This window comes from Apteryx mantelli, chromosome Z, assembly GCF_036417845.1.
Source record: "Apteryx mantelli isolate bAptMan1 chromosome Z, bAptMan1.hap1, whole genome shotgun sequence".
Taxonomy (NCBI): domain Eukaryota; kingdom Metazoa; phylum Chordata; class Aves; order Apterygiformes; family Apterygidae; genus Apteryx; species Apteryx mantelli.
In genome coordinates this window covers 22,524,157-22,544,010 of record NC_090020.1, presented here as the reverse complement: position 1 = coordinate 22,544,010, position 19,854 = coordinate 22,524,157, and the positions used below count along the sequence as shown (strand labels likewise).

Sequence of the window (19,854 nt, the reverse complement as noted above, 5' to 3'; positions counted from 1 at the left end):
TTGAAAATTTAGACATGTCGATTACTTGCATTTAATTAAGCAGGTGCTTTTATTATAAACATCTGCTCTGTGAACATCCAGGGTGGATCTTTTAAGCTTCAGTTTTCATATATCTCCTGGTAATTTGGGGGTGACCAGCTGCATGGAAAGGTCACTGCTTTCCTGTATATAATGGAGAAATCTTTGTTTTTGTGGGCAGTCCCCTCAGCTGTTTGAAAAAGCACTGATGTTTTATGCAAAATATTCCTGAGATTGATTTTTAAAAAGGAGATGGATCATTTTTCAAGTTCAGTAAGTTTGAAATAATGCATAAGCACAAAAAACATGCATGTGTTTGTTTTTTTTTTTTCCTTTTAAATAAGAGCTGGTCACCTGAAGGAAACGTGATCACCTGGATAAGTAATGAGGCCTCTAAGCCCTAAAAAGCTGCTTGCAATGAATTTCATTTTTTTTGTTTTTATGTAAAAGTTGGCTGTACTGAGTAAAATAGCATTTGTTCATTTCAGTTGATTTCTTGATGCCTCAAGGCAATTTCTGTTTCTAGGAAGGGGAAATTGCTTTCCTCTTTTGTAGCCGCTATATTGTTTCCTTTCACTTTGAACCCTGTCTCTCTCATGTGCTTCCTTCCCATGCTACCAACTGTTAATACTGGTATCCTGTGTCACAAGGGCAAATGGTGTAGGTGAGGCTAATTTCAAACTGGACTTTTAAAAGTAACAAGTGAGGACAGGATAGTATCTGCTATCTTCTTATTTCTGTTTCATTTTAAGAAATGACTGCCTCAAGTCTAATGAAGTTGTGGCCAAAAAATATGTTGCAATTTTTAAACTTTTTATGGTGCAGAGTGTTCTCAATTCTGAATAAGTGTCAGGAATTGAAAAGCATATATATTTTAGAAATAGAAAGAATTCTGAGTGCAGTTTGGTTTATCCAAATACATTAATTTTTAGATTGATACTGTATGGATTCATTCAGGATAACTGACACATTAGATTCTGGTTCCTGCTGTTATGGAGGGAATTACTTTGTCTCTAACAGCTGGAAAAACATGCAGTCCAAAGTAGGTATGTTTTTTTCATGTCACTGCCCATTTAAGCAACAGTTGAATTCTGTCCTTATGTGACACAATCATCCAATTGTTAGTACACAGGAAAGGTGTCCATAACAGATTATGTTTCATAGGTCAAGTTCTCAGAACTGCTTTTCTTTTTTTAGTTCATAATGGCTTCTGTCTGAAGTTCGTAAGTGTGTATAGACGTGTTAACCTACTTCTATTACTGTAAATGAATTAAAACAGTTGCTTAGCTTAATGTATTTATTTTTAAACACACAGTATTGTAAGATGAACTTTCACAGCTTTAAACCGCTAAGCTGCATTGATATTCATCCACATCATTCCTGTTCGTGAAGTAGTCATTTTCCATATTTGACCCTCTTCCACAAATTGTTTTTTTGCAGGGGCAGGAGAGGTTTAAAGCAACAAGATCAAATCAGTATAAACTCGAAGCAGATATGTTACAGGGAGAATGTTCATACTTATGCTGGGAAAGAGCACTATTCAAAAACTAGCTAAAAAGGAGTCTAAAGATTCATTACCTTTTTGATTCTGTGAAATAGAATTCTGACAGTAAATTCCGTAGTGGAAAGGCATCTATGGCTCTCGTCACAAATTCTTAAACAAGTTAATTGAGAAAAAATTCTCTATATAGTAATGTCAGAAGGACAGATTTTGTTCCTTGTATAACAGAAGTCATCAATTTCATAAAAATTTTTTAAAGTTGTAGCACCTCATTTGAGACTGGCTTACTCATTGATACCAGTCACTTTAAGTGAGCTTTTTTTTTTTCTTTTGTCATCCTGATTTGTATTCTATTAGTTCTTTTCAATTGAAGATTTTATCAGCATTATGTTTGCCTCTAGGGTATTGATTAAAAAAAAAAAGTATTGAACAGAACAGTGCCTTGGAGATATTTTATTAGAAACATCTACATTTAATTATGTTCTTCCATTGACAACTACTCCTTGTTTAGTCAGCCAGTTCTTAATTTAATGTGTATTCTTTTGGATACCTCTTAAAATCAGTGCAGCATATGAAGGAAGGGCTTATCAGTCCTAAGTGTAGGTTGTCTTCATGGTTCCTCTAACCAAGAAATGTTTAACATTCTCAACTCATCTGGTGTTTCTTTGTTTGGTTTGTAGAAATCATGTTGACTTATTTACCTGTCCTCTAGTTCTTTCTTAATCCAATTTCATTTTCATGATTTTGTCCAAGACCTTGCTTACAGTTGTTTGGGTCTTGCAGTTACTTGTTGCTTGCCATGCTGGCACTTTAGGCTACTATAGCAATGCTTGGCTAAAGTTATTACAGAGTCTATTGGAAAGACTAAGCAAATCTCACTTTTTTCATAATGCAAATGCAGAATAAGTGAATGGAGGGTTGACTGTGGATTGTGAAATGCTTCTTTTTCATTAAGAACTGACTACACTGCTGTCCTGGAAGAGAACATCAAAGAACAGAAAATGACAAATGGAAAGCAAAGAGTTGGCAGAAGAGATGTCTCTGAAATGAATCTTGTCTTTAACTTAAAAAATATATAAAATAAGAAATAGCACATTAGTGAAATATAAAGATGAAATCCCACTAAATGACACTGTCTCCCATAGCATCCTCATAGACAAGCTCAGGAAGTGTGGGTTAGATGAGTGGACAGTGAGGTGGATTGAGAACTGGCTGAATGGCAGAGCTCAGAGAGTTGTGATCAGTGGCACAGAGTCTAGTTGGAGGCCTGTAGCTAGCGGTGTCCCCCAGGGGTCAGTCCTGGGTCCAGTCTTGTTCAACGTCTTCATCAATGACCTGGATGAAGGCACAGAGTGCACACTCAGCAAGTTTGCTGATGATACAAAACTGGGAGGAGTGGCCGATACACCAGAGCGCTGTGCTGCCATTCAAAGAGACTTGGACAGGCTGGAGAGGTGGGCAGAGAGGAACCTCATGAAATTCAACAAAGGGAAGTGCAGGGTCCTGCACCTGGGGAGGAATAACCCCATGCAGCAGTACAGGTTGGGGGTTGACCTGCTGGAAAGCAGCTCTGCTGAGAAGGACCTGGGAGTGCTGGTGGACACCAAGTTAAGTATGAGGCAGCAATGTGCCCTTGTGGCCAAGAAGGCCAATGGTCTCCTGGGCTGCATCAGAAAGAGTGTTGCCAGCAGGTCGAGGGAGGTGATCCTGCCCCTCTACTCAGCCCTGGTGAGGCCACATCTGGAGTACTGCGTCCAGTTCTGGGCTCCCCAGTACAAGAGGGATGTGGCACTACTGGAGCAAGTCCAGCGAAGGGCTACAAAGATGATTAGGGGACTGGAGCATCTCTCTTATGAGGAAAGGCTGAGAGAGCTGGGCCTGTTCAGCCTGGAGAAGAGAAGGCTGAGAGGAGATCTTATCAACGTGTACAAGTATCTGAAGGGAGGGTGTCGAGAGGATGGGGCCAGACTCTTTTCAGTGGTGCCGAGCGACAGGATGCGAGGCAACGGGCACAAACTGAAACACAGACACTTCCATCTGAACATGAGGAAAAACTTTTTCACTGTGAGGGTGACAGAGCACTGGAACAGGTTGCCCGAGAGGTGGTGGAGTCTCCTTCTCTGGAGATATTCAAAATGCGCCTGGATGCAATCCTGTGCAATGTGCTCTAGGTGACCCTGCTTGAGCAGGGGGGTTGGACTAGATGATCTCCAGAGGTCCCTTCCAACCTCAGTGATTCTGTGAAATGGAAATGTCCCAGTCATTTTGTTGCTTTGGAGTTCAGTCATGTTCCCATGTAGCTGCAGATTTAGAATTTTCCTAAATTCATTGCTGTTTACTGAGAATTGTCAGGCCTCTGTCAACAGCTCTCAGCCCAGCCAAGTCAAAGGGCTGTCTTTTTGTATCTTTGAATAATAATCTTAGGAGTTTGAGTATTGCCGTGATGTCCAGTAAGTTTTAAATGTCCCGTGGCTTTGAATTGTCACTCCTGTGAGCCTGAAGTTTAAAATTTTTAGCCACCAGTTTCCTCAAAATTATTATTGATGTAGTCCTGGTTAAGATCAAAGGGAAATGAATGCTTACAAAGTTGCATAACAGAAAAAATGTAAATTTACTTAGATTTTGTTCAAAACATTTTTTTTTTTAATATTCTGTTCCATTTGCTAATAAAATGTACAGTGACTGCCAACTTCTAGAAACTGTCCATCCTCTATGTCTTAAGAGTGCTGCTGTAGAAAGGAAGATCATTAGGGAAGACCTTTCTTTCATAGTCCAAGTCCATCTTGGGGATATTTCAGATCAATCTCTTCTCTTCATACCTCACCTATTCTCCTCCCATAGTCACACTTGCTCTGTTGCACTCATTTATTAATAAGGAAAAAGAGTTTTAGTCCATGTTCCGCCAAGCCATTGCTTACCACTGCTATGGATATGCTGGTGCCCTTTCAGCTCCATCTGGACAGTTTTAGCCAGAGGAAATAGAGTGAATCTCCCCCTGACTTTGGAAAGCTGCTTCTGAGCTAGTCAACTAAACTTGACTAGCTCAGAGCCTGAGCTAGTCAGGTGAATCCCACCCAGAATGATAATTTTCATGGGAACTCAATGTAAGGCATGTTATCCTTTCTTTTTGATTTGGGAAATAGTTAGACCTCTCAGTGAAGCCTCTTTCTGTATTAAATCCAGTCAGCGATTTGTAAATCAGCAGCTGCACTTCCTACAGAGAGATAAGGGCACTAAATATGCAGCTATCATGGCTTTTGACAGGTACCAGACTTGTGTTGAATCCCTTTCACCCAGCCTTGATTTTGAGGGAAAGAATGGTGTAGGCATGAATTACAGAAGACAAAAGAGGACAAAAATAATAAAATATTCCCATACTTGAATAGAAATCTGGACAAAGCTTCAGGACTAAAAGCATCTGGAAGCATGCATGCTAACTAAATATGTAATTGTCTGTATGGATTCCTGTACTTTACAGTATCTTAGTGTGTGTGCTTTCAGGGAAGGGAATTCTCCTCCCTTTGTTCTCCTTCAAATCTTTCCTTGAAACTGTCTTTAGTACCCACAACATAAAGCTGCGAATAGGCATGTAGCTATGCTGTAATGCCATTTGATTCTGGCTAGCATTATTTCATTGTTATCTTGTATGCTCTCATTTTTCTGTTGATTCAATGTGCAATCTTATTTATGTTATGTCTTATTTAGGTTAACATATTTGAGATAAGGCTGCTTTTTTTTTTTTTTTTTTGGCTAATATCTAGCATTCACTCTAAATCATGACTAGTGTTTCTAGATGCTGTTGGACTTAGTTTTCTGAATATAGGTTGTCATTAGTGGAGAGAATCTAGATGGTTGATTCCTTGTTCAGAAATGGTGTCCTTGTCATAAGTCTGGATTTTAAAGGAATAGTTTTGATTGACAGATCTTGCTTACCACACTTTGAAAAGTGCAGAGAGAAAGTGTTTGAAAAGAGAAAGTGTTAAACATTCTTAACTTGATAAAATAAGCAAGTTTAAGACGATAGTTTACAGAGAGTCATAGGGTATAGTTTAAGGCAGCTTAAAGGTAAATGACTTATGAGGAATTTAGAAGAAAGGAGAGAGAGTTCATTTTTCATGCTAGGATTTCTGTAGCAGTCAAGGCAAGCAGTGGAAGCACTGCAGCTGCATTAGACCAATTATAACTTAACTGATATATCTCCTATAGGAATGTAAACATGTCTCACATTTTGATTTTCATGAAGTTTTACAGGTGAGTGTTGGTCTTCTATAAATAGTTTTTGCTCTCATTGCTAAAGAGTAGTTGAACTCTACTCATTTTTTCTATATGAATACACTATGCCCATTTATGGCCATGTCTGACTTAACTTTCACTTTCTTGGATTTGCAAAGAGTGAGTATCTCAAAGTTGTGTAAATCTAATTCTTTTCAAACCTGCTTTCATCTTGGAAAAGATGCATCAAAAAGACGTGAAGTAGTGCAACAATCTACCTAAAAAATTGAAGATGGTGTAATTCAAGAAAAATATCTTTGAGATAGCTTTATTTTGTCAAATCTTGTGCCCATGTTTCTCACATTTGACGAAAAGTCTGAATCAGTTTTTGTCATGCCATCTAGTGGCAGTTTTATTTACATTACTGTATTTTAAGTTCTTAGCTTGACCTGTTCTCTGGAAAAGGTTCACTAAAAATCTGTAGATCTGCAGCATTAGCTAACAGTATGTACTGAGGCACGTTGTTGTAAGGCTTAAGTATTAAGCAATGTATTTCTTTTTCCAAGTAGAATATCTGAAAAAAGCTGTGTTGCCCTGTATTTGTTGGTTAAACTGCAGGCCTGTATTTCCTGAATGTTTGTGCTGAATGTTTGTGGCTGTTACAGTAGGGACATACTGGAGCAGGACCTTTAGGACTTGCTACAGGATGGACCCAAGCCAGGTGAAGGAAATAAATGAAGGACTGCGTTAACCTCAGTCTCTGGCAAATCTCTCTGACCATGTAAATAAAGGTGATTGTATTCTTCTACTAACACTGTTAAAGTATAGAGATCACAGATATGGTTTGTGTAGCTGCTTAAGACATTAGGCTCAAAGGAACTTGTATGCAATCTGTTGCCAGTGCAAAGTAAAACCATTTAGCTTGAATAAGGTTATCCCTTTTGCTGTAGACTGAAATGGAGAAGCTGTTCTGGAAGTTCATTACAACATTTTAGCTATATCAGCTGGAAGATACAATGTTGTCATGAACAACAGAGGATGGAGATTTTCCTAGACTTTAAGTGTGCAAGAACAAGTCTGTCCATATCTCTGGGCTGCTTCTATACCGCAGTAGACAGTATAAACCACTGGACTGTTTGGGTTGGCATACGTTATACAGAGGGGTGTGTGTGTATCTATCTATATATTGTGTGTATAAATATGTGTGTGTGTGTGTCTATATATGAACATGTGTATACACACACCCATGCATATATATATACACACACACACACATATATAAATAAGTGAATATGCAATTACTGGCTTCCGTTACTGTCTGCTATTTTAAGTACTTGGATGATTCTGTTAGTGTTTAGAACTTATATAAACAGAATACCTGTCTAATTCTTTTAGGTAATGGAAAGCTATCTTGGAAAAAGACTGTGATATTGTCTGCTTACAGCTTTAAGCCTTCAAATTGCATCTGATTTTGTATACCGCTTGACTTTTAATTTTTCCTCTTGTTGAACAGGCTTAATTTACAAGTAAATGATAACTGAGACTGCTTGAGGAAAACTGAATTTGTTCTGAGTACTTCAGAATCTTTTTTTGTATTTTGGTAGGAACATGATGAATCCCAGAACTTGATCTGGGAGGAGCTGTTCTGGATAGTTCAACTGAAGTCATCTTTTCACTTACGCTTTAGGCTGACTTTGCAATTTTTGCTGAAATAGGCAAGGAATGGAGCAGAAAATGGCCATGCATCTCTCTAATGTTTTCACTTTCTTGGTTACATGAGGAATCTGTGTGATTCTGTAGAGCCAACTACAAACTCATCTGTGACTGTTAGGGAAAAGAAAACAATGAGATGTCAAATTGCATGTCTTCTAATATGCAGTTTGCATGCTTGCTGGAAATGGAAGGGCACAGAGAACTTCACAGAAAAGTATGCTTTTATTTTTTTAATCTCATAAAGAAAGTCACCATGAAAAATGTTGTTTTCAGAGCCCTTGAGAAATTGCTTCTTGAAAGGCCCTGATTATTCCCTGTACATTGGAATGGGGGAAAAATGTCAATGCTGTATATAATTCATTTTCTAAATGTTTAGACATGCATTTCACCAGCATGAACAGCAAGGAGCAAAAGTCAGTAGGAGCCAGACATAGGCCTTAACCTAGGCGAAGAGAACTTTACATGTTAGGAGCAGGCAAGAGGTTCTTTTTACAGATCTTTTCCCATCTCGTAGACTTCTGATTGTTACTCTTCTCTGAAAGTATCTGGCAGTTAAAACTTATTTTGCTTGTTAAGTTTGTTTTTATATGAAAAGTGGAAAAGTGCTCAAAAAGCTGTTGGTGTTACTTACTTATTTTGTCAAATTTCTCTTCCTGTCTCTAGCACTGACTCAAGGAAGCAAATAGTCTTTGAAGAACCACTTGATTAGAAAACTGATGACTTTTTTTCAGTGTCTGTAGTGAGACATGGGTGACAAGGTTCTTAAGTTCCTTTTTTAGGATATTTGTTCCTGTTGGCTTCTGTTCAGCTTTTGGAAACTCAGTTCAACGCTGCTCAGGTTAGATATCATTTCTTGGCTTCTTCAGAGCTGTTTACTGTACTCTGCATAGTAGGACCTGTTCTCTCTGCTCTAGTATTGCCAACCAGTAAATTTAGCTTGAACAAAAGTATTTGGTCAGTATATCAATAACACTTCTAAATATATTTATATTATTCCTTGGCAGTGACAGTTGCAGACAGTAAAGAACATGCAACTGCAGTAACTCAAACTTGATGTAGTAGCATATTCTACCAGTAAAACATGATGAAATTAACTTTCTTTTGCAACAGTTATTCTTGAAACTTGCCTTCAGTAAAAATCTAACTTCCTCAAGGGTAGATCACAGTCACATAGTATATTGCCAAATGTGTTATAAAGCAGTGAAGCAGTATCTAATGCTTCGTCACTATGTTTAATCATCAGCTGCATTTTCTGGTGTGTTTGCTGAGGGGGGGAAAATGAAACACAGCTCTGTTTTCTGGAATATTACTGAATATATTAGCTTCAATCTCATCATGCTATGGTAAATATCACTAAAGCACTAATCTTCCACCTCACTGCCACCTCACTGAGTTTAATATTTCAAGTTTTCATTGTAATAATTGAGTGGATAGCCTTAAAGTAAGCTGTAATTGACATTTTAGCAATGAATATTGTTTCTTTCTTGTCAGTGGTATTATTGGTTTGCAAGCAGATTTTTCTGGATGGTTGTTTGCTACAGACATGGTAGTTCCTGTGTTATTGGTGGTTACATGGACGGAGAATGCTATAGAAGTTTTGTATTATCTTATTTCTTTGCCTGTCAAGACAGTGTTATTCCTGGGATGTGTTTAAAAATTAAAAAGGCTTACTTTGTTATGCTTCCAGTTTTTCTGATGGCAGGAAGAACAATCATAGATCTAAAATGGTTTCTGTACAAGGAACAACTGAGTAGGGTTTTATGTTTTGGCTTGGAAAGGAGGTAATTTAGATGATATGACAAAGGTTTACAAAATCGTAAGTGTCAAGGAAAGAGCGGGTGGGAATAGATTCTTCACAGTCTCTTTCAGTTCGAAAGATAAAGGCCATTAAGTAAAGATAGCAGGAGCCAGATTCAAAGCAAGCAGAGATGATTATTCTTCAGGAATAGGTGGTAGATTTGTGGAATTGCTTACTATAGTTTTGATGTTATGAATAAAAAAAAAATTCACATGGGTTTAAAGGGACAAGCACTTGGAGTAGAGGTCTATTGAAAATTACTAGATGGAGAAGTAGGTGACCATAGATCTGAACCATAATGGCTGTTTTCATATTTCCTACATCTCTTTCCCTGTATTAATTTGAAATTTGAATCTAGGTGGAAAAGAAGATTTGATCTAGGTAGAAAGAGGTAGCAGCTGTATCCAGCCTTCTAATGCCAGGATGAAACTGTTCATATAGCAGCTGCTCATGCATGAACTGACTGTGTATGCATGGTATCTCTGATGCGTTTTGGACTTGATGAATATACTCTAGTCAACTGGCGTATCAGCTACACGCTCAAAATACCTCAAATACACTGGTTTCTGTTTGTAAATATACTGGTCAACTAGTGAATCCTGAATACATCAGATATGTTGCGCAGGTTACTGAGGCATATTCTCTGTTTATGGTTTGCAGGGTGGAAGATGGGAGTCCGAAGAGGAAGGGGTCTTTCATTTATCTTAAGCTGTATTCTGTAGGCCTGTAGGGAATGGATTTGTTGGAGTACAGAATTGGTAGACTGGAAACTGAAAACACAGCAAAAAGCCAGTAGACTGTGAATATTATGATTATTGCTGCAGAATAAATACTATTTGTTCATGTAGCTTTCTGCCATATTACAAAGAGTCCCAAAATGCACATACATTTATTTTTGTTTATTGAAATACTTTTTTTTTCTTTTGCAGGAAAATTTTGAAGATGCCTTTGAAAACATCCCTGTGTAAGTAAAATTTTCTAAAATTTGGATGTTTTAATAAAATTATTTATACAGCAGTAAATTACTGCATGCACACTTTTAAAAGGAAGCACAATTTTATATGCACTGTTCACATTGCTTTTGCCAAAACAGTTAAGGTCCCAAAAGTTGGGAAACAAGAGTGTAATTAGGTTGATACATATGTGATAAAGTATTTGTCAACAAATACAAAAGTTAAAGAATCAAAAAATAGCAACTTGACAGGCACTTTGTTAGTTACATACTGACAGCTTTAGGTCAATTTCTATATGGTGAAAAATCATAGCTAAGCATTAGTGAAAAACTTCTCAGTGACACGTTATACAGGACCATCAAAGTAAGATTTTCAGAGTTGTCACCTCAAAATGCATTCTTGTGCAGACATTTACTCCCTTATGGAGTAAGATGGAGTATAGTCATGGCCTTCTCTGGCATGAGTTTTCATGCCATTAGCACCTTGTTTAAATATGTTCAGCAACACCTTATTTAAATTGTGATAGAAACAGCTGATATCATTCACAAGTGGGTTTAGTTTTTCTGTAGGATTTCATTGCATATTTGTGCAATGAAACACACCAGAAGGGAGGCTTCTAATGATATCCTGAGATTGCTAAAACTTTTCTAGACCCAGGGACTGTAGCCTTGCACTGAAGTTAATTGCTGAAATTTCCATGGCCTTTGTAGTCTGCAGATTTAGCAGACCATTTTATTTGTATAATACCTAGAGTAATAAGTTCTGTGCTACATGTAAAAACAGTTGAAAAATTAAAAATATACCTTCTGGGGAAAAAGAAGGAAGGAAGGAAGGATCTCACGTATTACAGCGTTAAAGACTTTTTGATGTTAATGATTACTTTTCCTTCCTTTGACTCACAAACAGTTGCTGTATGATCAGGTGACTTCTCTCTCTGGCTGCTTTCCTTGCTTTTTTTCTGGGGGCAGAAGAGGAGGAAGAAAGTGATTCTATTCATCTAACACTCATTTCTTCCACAGAAAGTTTGTTTATTTGTTTTTATTGATACCTGAGGTGGGCATGGATATTTACTACATGCATTCAGAGCTTAGGTTTATATTCTTCTTGAGTATCTTTTCTTGCTCCTAACTCTCATGTAGGGACCCCTCCTAGTGGTGTAGAAGTTAGACTGATATTAGTTTCTTGTTGCTGTTGTCATTTCTGTCTGTAATAACTGTCAAGTAGAAGAGTAAATGTCTCGCTTTCCTGTGGGACAATGGAGAAGATATCACAGGACAGAAATATGTTGTCACTTGTTTAAGGTCTCTGGTTAAGCAGTAGTTGTCACCATTGTTATTCTCCTCCTTTGCTGACCAAAAATATTGTACCATTGTTGTTACATTGTTGACTGATTCTGGTATAGATGTAATCTAAAACTGATTTTCCATTTGTTCAGGTTTCACTACCTTTAGTTAAATCTATTTCAGTGAGGTATGATGACCTGCAGTTCTTGTGGGGTAATGTTTGAGAGATCACAGAATGAGCCTTTTATCTTATCTGCAATGGGTTTGAGAATTGCCTAATTAGAGAAAGAAGAGAGAGCTTGGCAAGTCTGTACTATATTAAACTGACAGCTACTACTTCTAAGCCTAGGAGGAAACACAGCGTGAGTAACTGGGTTTCACTGAGCTCTAACTCACTTTTCTAAAATTGAATGCAACTATAAAGAATCTGATTATTTCAGTATTTCGGGTAGAAAACAAATACACAAATTCATGTATCAAGTACTGTTTCAGTTTAGGTAAATGCTGCATCAAAAAAACTGATTACATAGGAATGGTGTTTACAAAGACTCTGTGGATCCTGAGAGTGCTCTGCAAGATTTGAGCTGAAGGTCACAAACATTGTTCAAATAAGCTGAACTAAATGTAGTAAAACTTGTACAGATGGAAAAGGCAATATCTGTCCCCCTATAGAAGCCTAGCACATTGACCTGTCATGAGATGTGTGTTATGCAATAAATGTTCTTCTTGGAGTCTGTCTTCAAGATTATTCAACCAAGAAAAGAAATAGAATATGAGACAACAGCTTTAATGTTGAAATAACATAGGATTAACCTGTGTCTTAATAAATGGCTTAATAAATTTTCAGGCTCATAAATGACTCCCTGTTTGCTGCTCAGGCTTGCCTGGCAGTATTTTTCCAATTTAGACACCTGTCCAAATAATAATTATTGCAGGAGAGTGAATTATTTTAATACTAGTTGATCCAAATGAAAGAAGTAGTTGGCATCTCAAGCCCAACAGGACACATGTATAGGTTAAAAAGAAAAAAAAAAGTACGTGAGGTTCTTGGCATCAGACAAGCCATGATTTCAAACTCTGAATGCTTTTATGTTTTAAGTGTATCTTTAGACTTTCTTGCAGTATGAACATAGCTGCTAGTAGTAATCAAGGGGAAAAATATTTCCAATTTTCTGTGCCTGTTCCAAAAGTCTCTACCATTATTCTAACTTTTGTGATATTTGAATTTAAAATTGCTATGAAATCCTGTAGGTTTTTAATTTTTTTTCCCCCTTTGGAAGAAAAACTTGGATATCCATCTTAGTGTTTCTTGATCCATGTCTTATTCCACTTGGATTTTCTGGTGGTGGTCTACTTAAAAAAGATATTAGGGATATGTGCCTGAAAAGTACCATTCTTCCAAACTATTGCCATTTCTTAAAAATTATTTAATTCCTGTCATATTAATGGAAAATGGGATTTGGATTGTTGCTATACTGTAGGATTATAGAAATATGTGATATAGAAGGGTCTTTGTTACTTTCACACAGTATTACTGTCCTGGAGTAGCTTTCATCAAATATTTCCAGGTAAGAAGGTTGTTGGAGGAGTTGATTAGTTGATAGCATAGAAGGCCTCTAAATTCTGAACTGTCCTGGATAAAAGAAGAAAAAGGAAATGGCTTACTGATGAAGTTTTGCAAGATTCTGAAAATCATTAGTGACTTTTCATGTCATTTTCCTGTTTATAATGAAATATTTTGTTGATTAATGGCTATGGTAAGTTTTGAGTATTTGAGGTACTTTCTCCTGGGATACCCCGGGTTCCATGTAGCTGATAGAGAAATACACCACAAGCACTGAAGTAAATGAGCTTCATTTCATAGAGATTACTATGAACCTACACCTTCCCACACCAGAATAACTCCAGCTTTTACAGCACATTCCCTCATGACCTTCTTACCTCTCTATTCCCCAAGCTGTACCTGCATTTTTCATATTCCTGGATGGTCAATGACTGGTTTAATTGCCAGCAGGCCAAGAGAACAGACAGTTAATTATATACTGCAGTCTTTCCCTCAATATTTACCCATTCAGGTCTTTCTCAGCTATCTAGATGTTGATTTTAATCATCTCTTGGATCCACTGCTTCTCTGTCAAATTTTGCTTGAGGACACATGACTGGACAGTTGGCTTAACTGCATGTGTTGTTTACTTTGGAAATGAGTTTCATATAGAGGCTGTTCAGTTTGAGTGTTCAGGTAATAAAAATGGGGCAGTCTGGGCTGGAAAATTTCTGTTAATAACTTGCTCTGTTTCAACAATTAGCTACTTTGCAGTTCTGGAGATTATATAAAAATACCTTTATTCTTTTATATCTGGACAGGATTCTTTACTTGATTAGGTTCTTTCCTTTCTTAAGGAGAGATCTATTGATCTATTTAACAAAAAGTGCCTAAGGCGCTGGAAAAACTTTCATCGCCTTGGGACTTATCAACCAGGGACTTTCTGTGAAAGTCTTTATCGTTTTCCTTGAAACTGTCTCTGGCTTTAGTTTTCACATGACATTGTTAATAGGTTGCCTCAGGGAAATCTTTCCAAAATCTAGTGGCATATTGGTTATTCTTCACCTTTCTCTGTTAAGAATTAGTGGTAGTTTTTTTTCCATTAATAATATAGTGTGGTAGAAATTGGTACATTATTCCATTGAAACTATGAATTACTAGAGGATCAACTTTTTGGGAAGCCATTTTTAAGGTGTGGGGCGTTTTGTTTGATTGTTTTTTTTTGTTTTTGTTTTTGATTTTGCTCTTAAGTCCCTCTTTGAAACATTCATAAATAGGATTTTTTTTTCCATGGTAAGCAGATAAGAAAATTACATTGTTCCAACTCTGTGATGATATGTCTGGTTTTTTGAGTGGCTGATTGTACTTTGATTAAGCCCAGTTGAATTAAACTAAAATGAACTTTTTTTTTTATAGTGAATTCTGAGTGTTTATAAAGCCTTTTTATGTTCACTTGTATGAGTTAAGAGCTCATTAAAATTATATTGGATCAAGCTGTTTATTTAGAGAATTCTAAAAGAATGAGTAGGATCTGGATGTTCATGATATTTCATATCATTCATAGCTCTACAATTTTTTACATATATTTATAAAATCACATTCCTCCGAAGATTGCTTCACTAACTTACTAGTGAATGATTTTGCTAATATAATTTCTCTTTATCTGGCTTTCTCCCCTAAATATTATTTCTTAACTTTAAGTGCCAGATTGTCTGGGTTAGATGTTAAAAGGGCAATGAGTTATCTTAAGAGGGTAAAATCCTCTCTAAGTCTCTAGTCCTGGCTGTTGTATCCGAGGACAAGTCCAGGAGGAAATCACTCTTTGCTCCAATTGTCTAAATGGGTTAGATTCTTTATCTAGACTCTTTTGTGATCTTTTACAAGTGTAGGCTACTGTAGGGGTGAAAGGCATACTCATCACCTCTGAAAAAGTTTTGTAATGTGCCCAAACACTTGTATAGAAACGTGGAATGACCATTAACTGGAAGTCAAACAGGAAATACAGTTCCGTAGATTCATTGGCCCCAAAGGGAAAATCTTACAATAAGTTAGTCTGTCATTTTGTTTAATGAGAGTGGTAGCATTTCAGCTACAACTTCTTTGCCAGATGTAGTTACTAAGTTTTCTAAGTACTGGCTTGGCCATAATTCTGGATATAGCATATTCAATCTGAAAAAGAGGGTGTGTGGGATATGTGTGAAACTAAATTTGCTATTATGTGGTTATGTTAATTCAGAACTGTTGTAAACTGGCGTATTACATTGTAAAAGCAACTGATTTACTTGAGATAAACACAGGCACTTTTCTTTTGGAAATTAAATGCTCTGCCAATAATTAAATTTTGTGGTGATAAACTACTTTTTAACAATGTTTTCCTCTTTTCTCCATGGGAGTTTCTGCTTACTTTGTGTTTTTGGCAGTTTTAGAAAGTAATTTAATGCCGTCACCTGCCAATAATCTACAGGTTCAAAACACATAAGGATAGAACAAGTTCATGATTTTTGTTTAATTCTTGCTAAAAAGCTTCATCAGTGTATGAATTTTATTGTGGAAAAACTGTCAACTTCAATTTTAATCTTACTAAGCAAAATAATTCTCAACTCCTGTATTTTCCTGCTACCTTAGTTTTCCCCTTAATTACTCAAGTTATTTTTATGGAATAGTTTCATCTGTGTTTTTGATGTTGCCAGAGTATAATTTTGGAAACTTTTTCTTTAAATCTAATTCTTGCAAGATTAAAAAATGAGGTTTGACTTTTTGAGAATTTTTAACCATTGCCATGTTATGCATAAGTCTAGTGTGTACTATCATTGCTTTTGTTTTTTCTTTCATATTTTTTCTTCTGAAGCCATTTGTTAGGAACATGTATAGAATATTAATTATATTCAGATATCCTCTCGTTTCATTTTATATATTGCTTAAAATTTCATCTATATGTGACATAGGAACAAGTTACTGTTAAATTATCATGCATCTGCTTTTCCACAGTGTTTGCTGGCATGCAGCCTTTTCCCTTGTCTTAGAGGCAAGGTGATGCTTTCAATTACCTCACCTTTATCTCAGAGTTCAAAGATAAAAAATAGGCAAATGAATGATAGCAACATTTTGAGTAACTATGTCATGGTAACAGTCTTGTATGTTTGCAGAACATCACTGTAGATTGTCTTTGGGAAGAAACACAGTATAGCCTGTGTAATAAAGATCTAACCCTGCAAATAGTTCATACACAGAGGCAGTCTTTGTGTTGTACTGTCTTTACAGAAATTTGTGAGACCCTGATTGTGGCATTAGTGGGAGAACTGGAAAGATAATGTGATTTCATTTAAATACTTTTTTTTAATGAAATAGCGAAAAGGTGGAAGTTAGAATTCTATACAAAGCAGATAAATGTTTTTTGATGAATGGTGCAGTTCTTAGAAACTTCTAAATTTATTGATTTCAGCAGAAAGGGGCAGATTTCACTACTATATTATCATTCCTATTTTGCATTTCCTTTTCCTACTGAAAGCTGGATATTGTTAATCCTTTATCCTACCAAAGCAGCTCTGTGTGGTTTTACTGGGGTAATAGATTATGGGCCAGAAGTGTTTAAGGAAGTTAGAGAAGGTTATCCTTGTAATCTCAGAAGTGTAGTTCAGGTTTCAGTTATACCTGCACATGTGTGTATTTTGTCAATGAATGAAACTGAACAGCTGAGGAAATGGCCCTACATTCAAATTTGAATTCAGGGAGCCAAGAACTTCTAAGAACAATGTGTATCTCCATATGCCCAAATTTAAACTCTCACACTCGTTTAAGATGGTGAGAAACAGCTCTGACAATTTAAGTGATCAAATTTTTATTTTCTTATGTTATTACAAATAATGTTATTACAAATTTAACCTCATGAAGTTCAACAAAGGCAAGTGCAGGGTCCTGCACCTAGGGAGGAATAACCCCAGGCACCAGGACAGGTTGGGGGCTGACCTGCAGCTCTGCAGAGAAGGACCTGGGAGTGCTGGTGGACACCAAGTTAAGCATGAGGCAGCAATGTGCCCTTGTGGCCAAGAAGGCCAATGGTATCCTGGGCTGCATCAGAAAGAGTGTTGCCAGCAGGTCGAGGGAGGTGATCCTGCCCCTCTACTCAGCCCTGGTGAGGCCACATCTGGAGTACTGCGTCCAGTTCTGGGCTCCCCAGGACAAGAGGGATGTGGCACTACTGGAGCAAGTCCAGCGAAGGGCTACAAAGATGATTAGGGGACTGGAGCATCTCTCTTATGAGGACAGGCTGAGAGAGCTGGGCCTGTTTAGCTCGGAGAAGAGAAGACTGAGGGGGGATCTTATCAACGTGTACAAGTATCTGAAGGGAGGGTGTCGAGAGGATGGGGCCAGACTCTTTTCAGTGGTGCCGAGCGACAGGACGCGAGGCAACGGGCACAAACTGAAACACAGATGCTTCCATCTGAACATGAGGAAAAGCTTCTTCACTGTGAGGGTGACAGCGCACTGGAACAGGTTGCCCAGAGAGGTTGTGGAGTCTCCTTCTCTGGATATATTCAAAACCTGCCTGGACGCGATCCTGTGCAATGTGCTCTAGGTGACCCTGCTTGAGCAGGGGGGTTGGACTAGATCATCTCCAGAGGTCCCTTCCAACCTCAACTGTTCTGTGATTCTGTGAAGATTCTGATGTGATTAAATAAGATTTCTGTTTGTTGTATTTGAGTAGAGGTGTTCAGGCCTCTTTTTCTGCAAATTTTTGTATTGGTTTCTTCTGGTGAATTTGAAATGTGCAGTTCCGTATGTATCCATGGCTTCTTGAAAAGGAAAAAAAAAGTACAAACTGGACTGGCCAGCTTAACTTTGAGTCCTCCTCCTTTTGCTACTGTCTTGCAAGTCTTAGAGGCTGGAGCATAGAAAAATATCACCTCCTAGTTTCCTGGGATCCAGTGTAGGCTAAAAGAAGGGAGCTTTTTTTACTGTTAACTTCCGGAGTCTATTATCATGTTAATATCTTGTGTGATCTACTGATCACGTGTATTATTTTTTTTTTTTCTTTAAATGTCTTGAGGAAGTCAATATTTATTCTATGCTTTAAAGACTTCATAGTATTTTTTGCAGTCAGGCCGTTCAAGAATAGCATTCTCTGAATATCTTCAGAGGCTTTGAAAGGATATAGATTTTTAGCACAGCCAACTCTGCAGTAATAGACCTATGCTATAGTTTTCCTTCTTACACTTATTTCTGTCCTAATACCTTTTCCTGGATTGCAATTATATGGTCAGCCTGTGATCTCCCAGGCTTCTCAGTTAGGTTTTTGTAGATTGGTGATACAATCTTTGGATAAGAAAATGAAAAGGCCAGTTCTAAGTCATAAAAAGGTGGAAAAAATCAAAACTTGCAAGTTACATAACTTGCTCAAATTTTGGGAAGTAGAACCCTTTTTAGGGTAGAAGGGTTGAAAAAAACAAATCTGCCACATTCTTTATTTTAAACTATCAAACAGACCAAAACCTCTTCTCTCTGGCCTTTAATAATGTCTTCTTTTTTTCTTTTTCCAGATGATTAAAAATTGTTTCATAACATTTTGGGAAACAATATGAGTGGAAGATAGCTTGGGGCTTCGTGTGTGTTGCTTTTGTTTTTGTTAAGGCAGTTCAGGGAAAATCTTCGAAAGTTTCTTTAATTGATATAGTGAACTTTCTTTCTGCTGATATCAATAAAAGTTTTGCAGCTTACAGAAATTATCTCCTGACTCTTTCTCAGCTTTTACTGAGGTACATTTTCTGAGTCCTCAAATATTGCCTATATGCGAGTTACACAGTGCTCTGTTTTTAACTCAGTATATGTTTGGTGTAAACTGAGAAGGTTTTTATGTGAATGCTTAACATTTATTCAAACCTGGCTTATCTTTTACGTGCAGACAAGATGAGAGAAATCCTGGCAATTCAATTTTCCCTGCCCGAAATAATTTTGAAGGAATTAGTGAGAGTACACATAAATATTGCTTCCAGTTCATGTGTTGGAGACCTCAGATACCTCTGAACAACTCGGTCTTTAACACTGTCAGACACAATTTCAGCGAGAAGGTGGAAACTTTCTGATCTTAAAGTTGTTGTTGTCGATAAGGTACGTCAGTGAAAATACCTGGCCCTCTCATCTGTCTGAGTTTTGGATGCAGTCCAAAGAACAGTTAAGATGCTACCTTCAGGGTCCCATCATTGTGCAAATAATAAAGTATTTTCCTTGAAACTCTAAATTGTTTCACTCCATTATACTTCAAACTTTCAAAAATCTGACTTATTTTAAGAAATTAGATTTACATGGAAGTCTCAGATGTTTAAGTGTTTAACCATCGATAACATATGATTACTTTAACGCAATTTGTATCATCAGAAATGCAACACAGCTCATATCCTCTGCTGTTGCTTCATATGACTGAGCGAAAGAGAGGGACGATATTGCATTGCCTCCTTCAGGTTTCTAGAGTAGCAGAGGAGCAAAAACTGAGCTGGCAATAGTTGTAGTTGGTTGGAGATCCTGAGCTGCTATGTGAAAAATTACATTAGTACATGGTTGTACTGTAGATCAGTAAGACCAGCAGTGGCCTGCTGCATCAGTCTGAGTTTGTTATGGATTTGCTCAGAACTCTGGTGGGATCAGTTTATCAGAAAAACTGAAGAATTAGCCATTGTTTACTTGGAAGTTAGTGTCAGAGTGGTATGTATTAAAATTATAATACAATTTGTTTTCTTCATCATGGATGCTTGGCATGATTGACTTTACTGCCCACTCCTCACTCAGCTAAGACTCCTGTTATTTTCATTTGTGTTACCTGCTTAAGAAAATACTACTAC

General features: G+C 37.2%; 1 protein-coding gene across 2 annotated transcripts in view; it reads left to right on the top strand.

The window, feature by feature from the left end:
• TTC39B (tetratricopeptide repeat domain 39B) overlaps positions 1 to 19,854 on the top strand; it is an 81,840-nt gene that overhangs the window by 20,619 nt on the left and 41,367 nt on the right. For both annotated transcript variants that reach the window (XM_067316104.1, XM_067316102.1), the window contains exon 2: positions 10,172 to 10,206. In XM_067316104.1, coding sequence (XP_067172205.1) covers positions 10,172 to 10,206 — 35 coding nt within the window. The remainder of the gene's footprint in view (positions 1 to 10,171; positions 10,207 to 19,854) is intronic.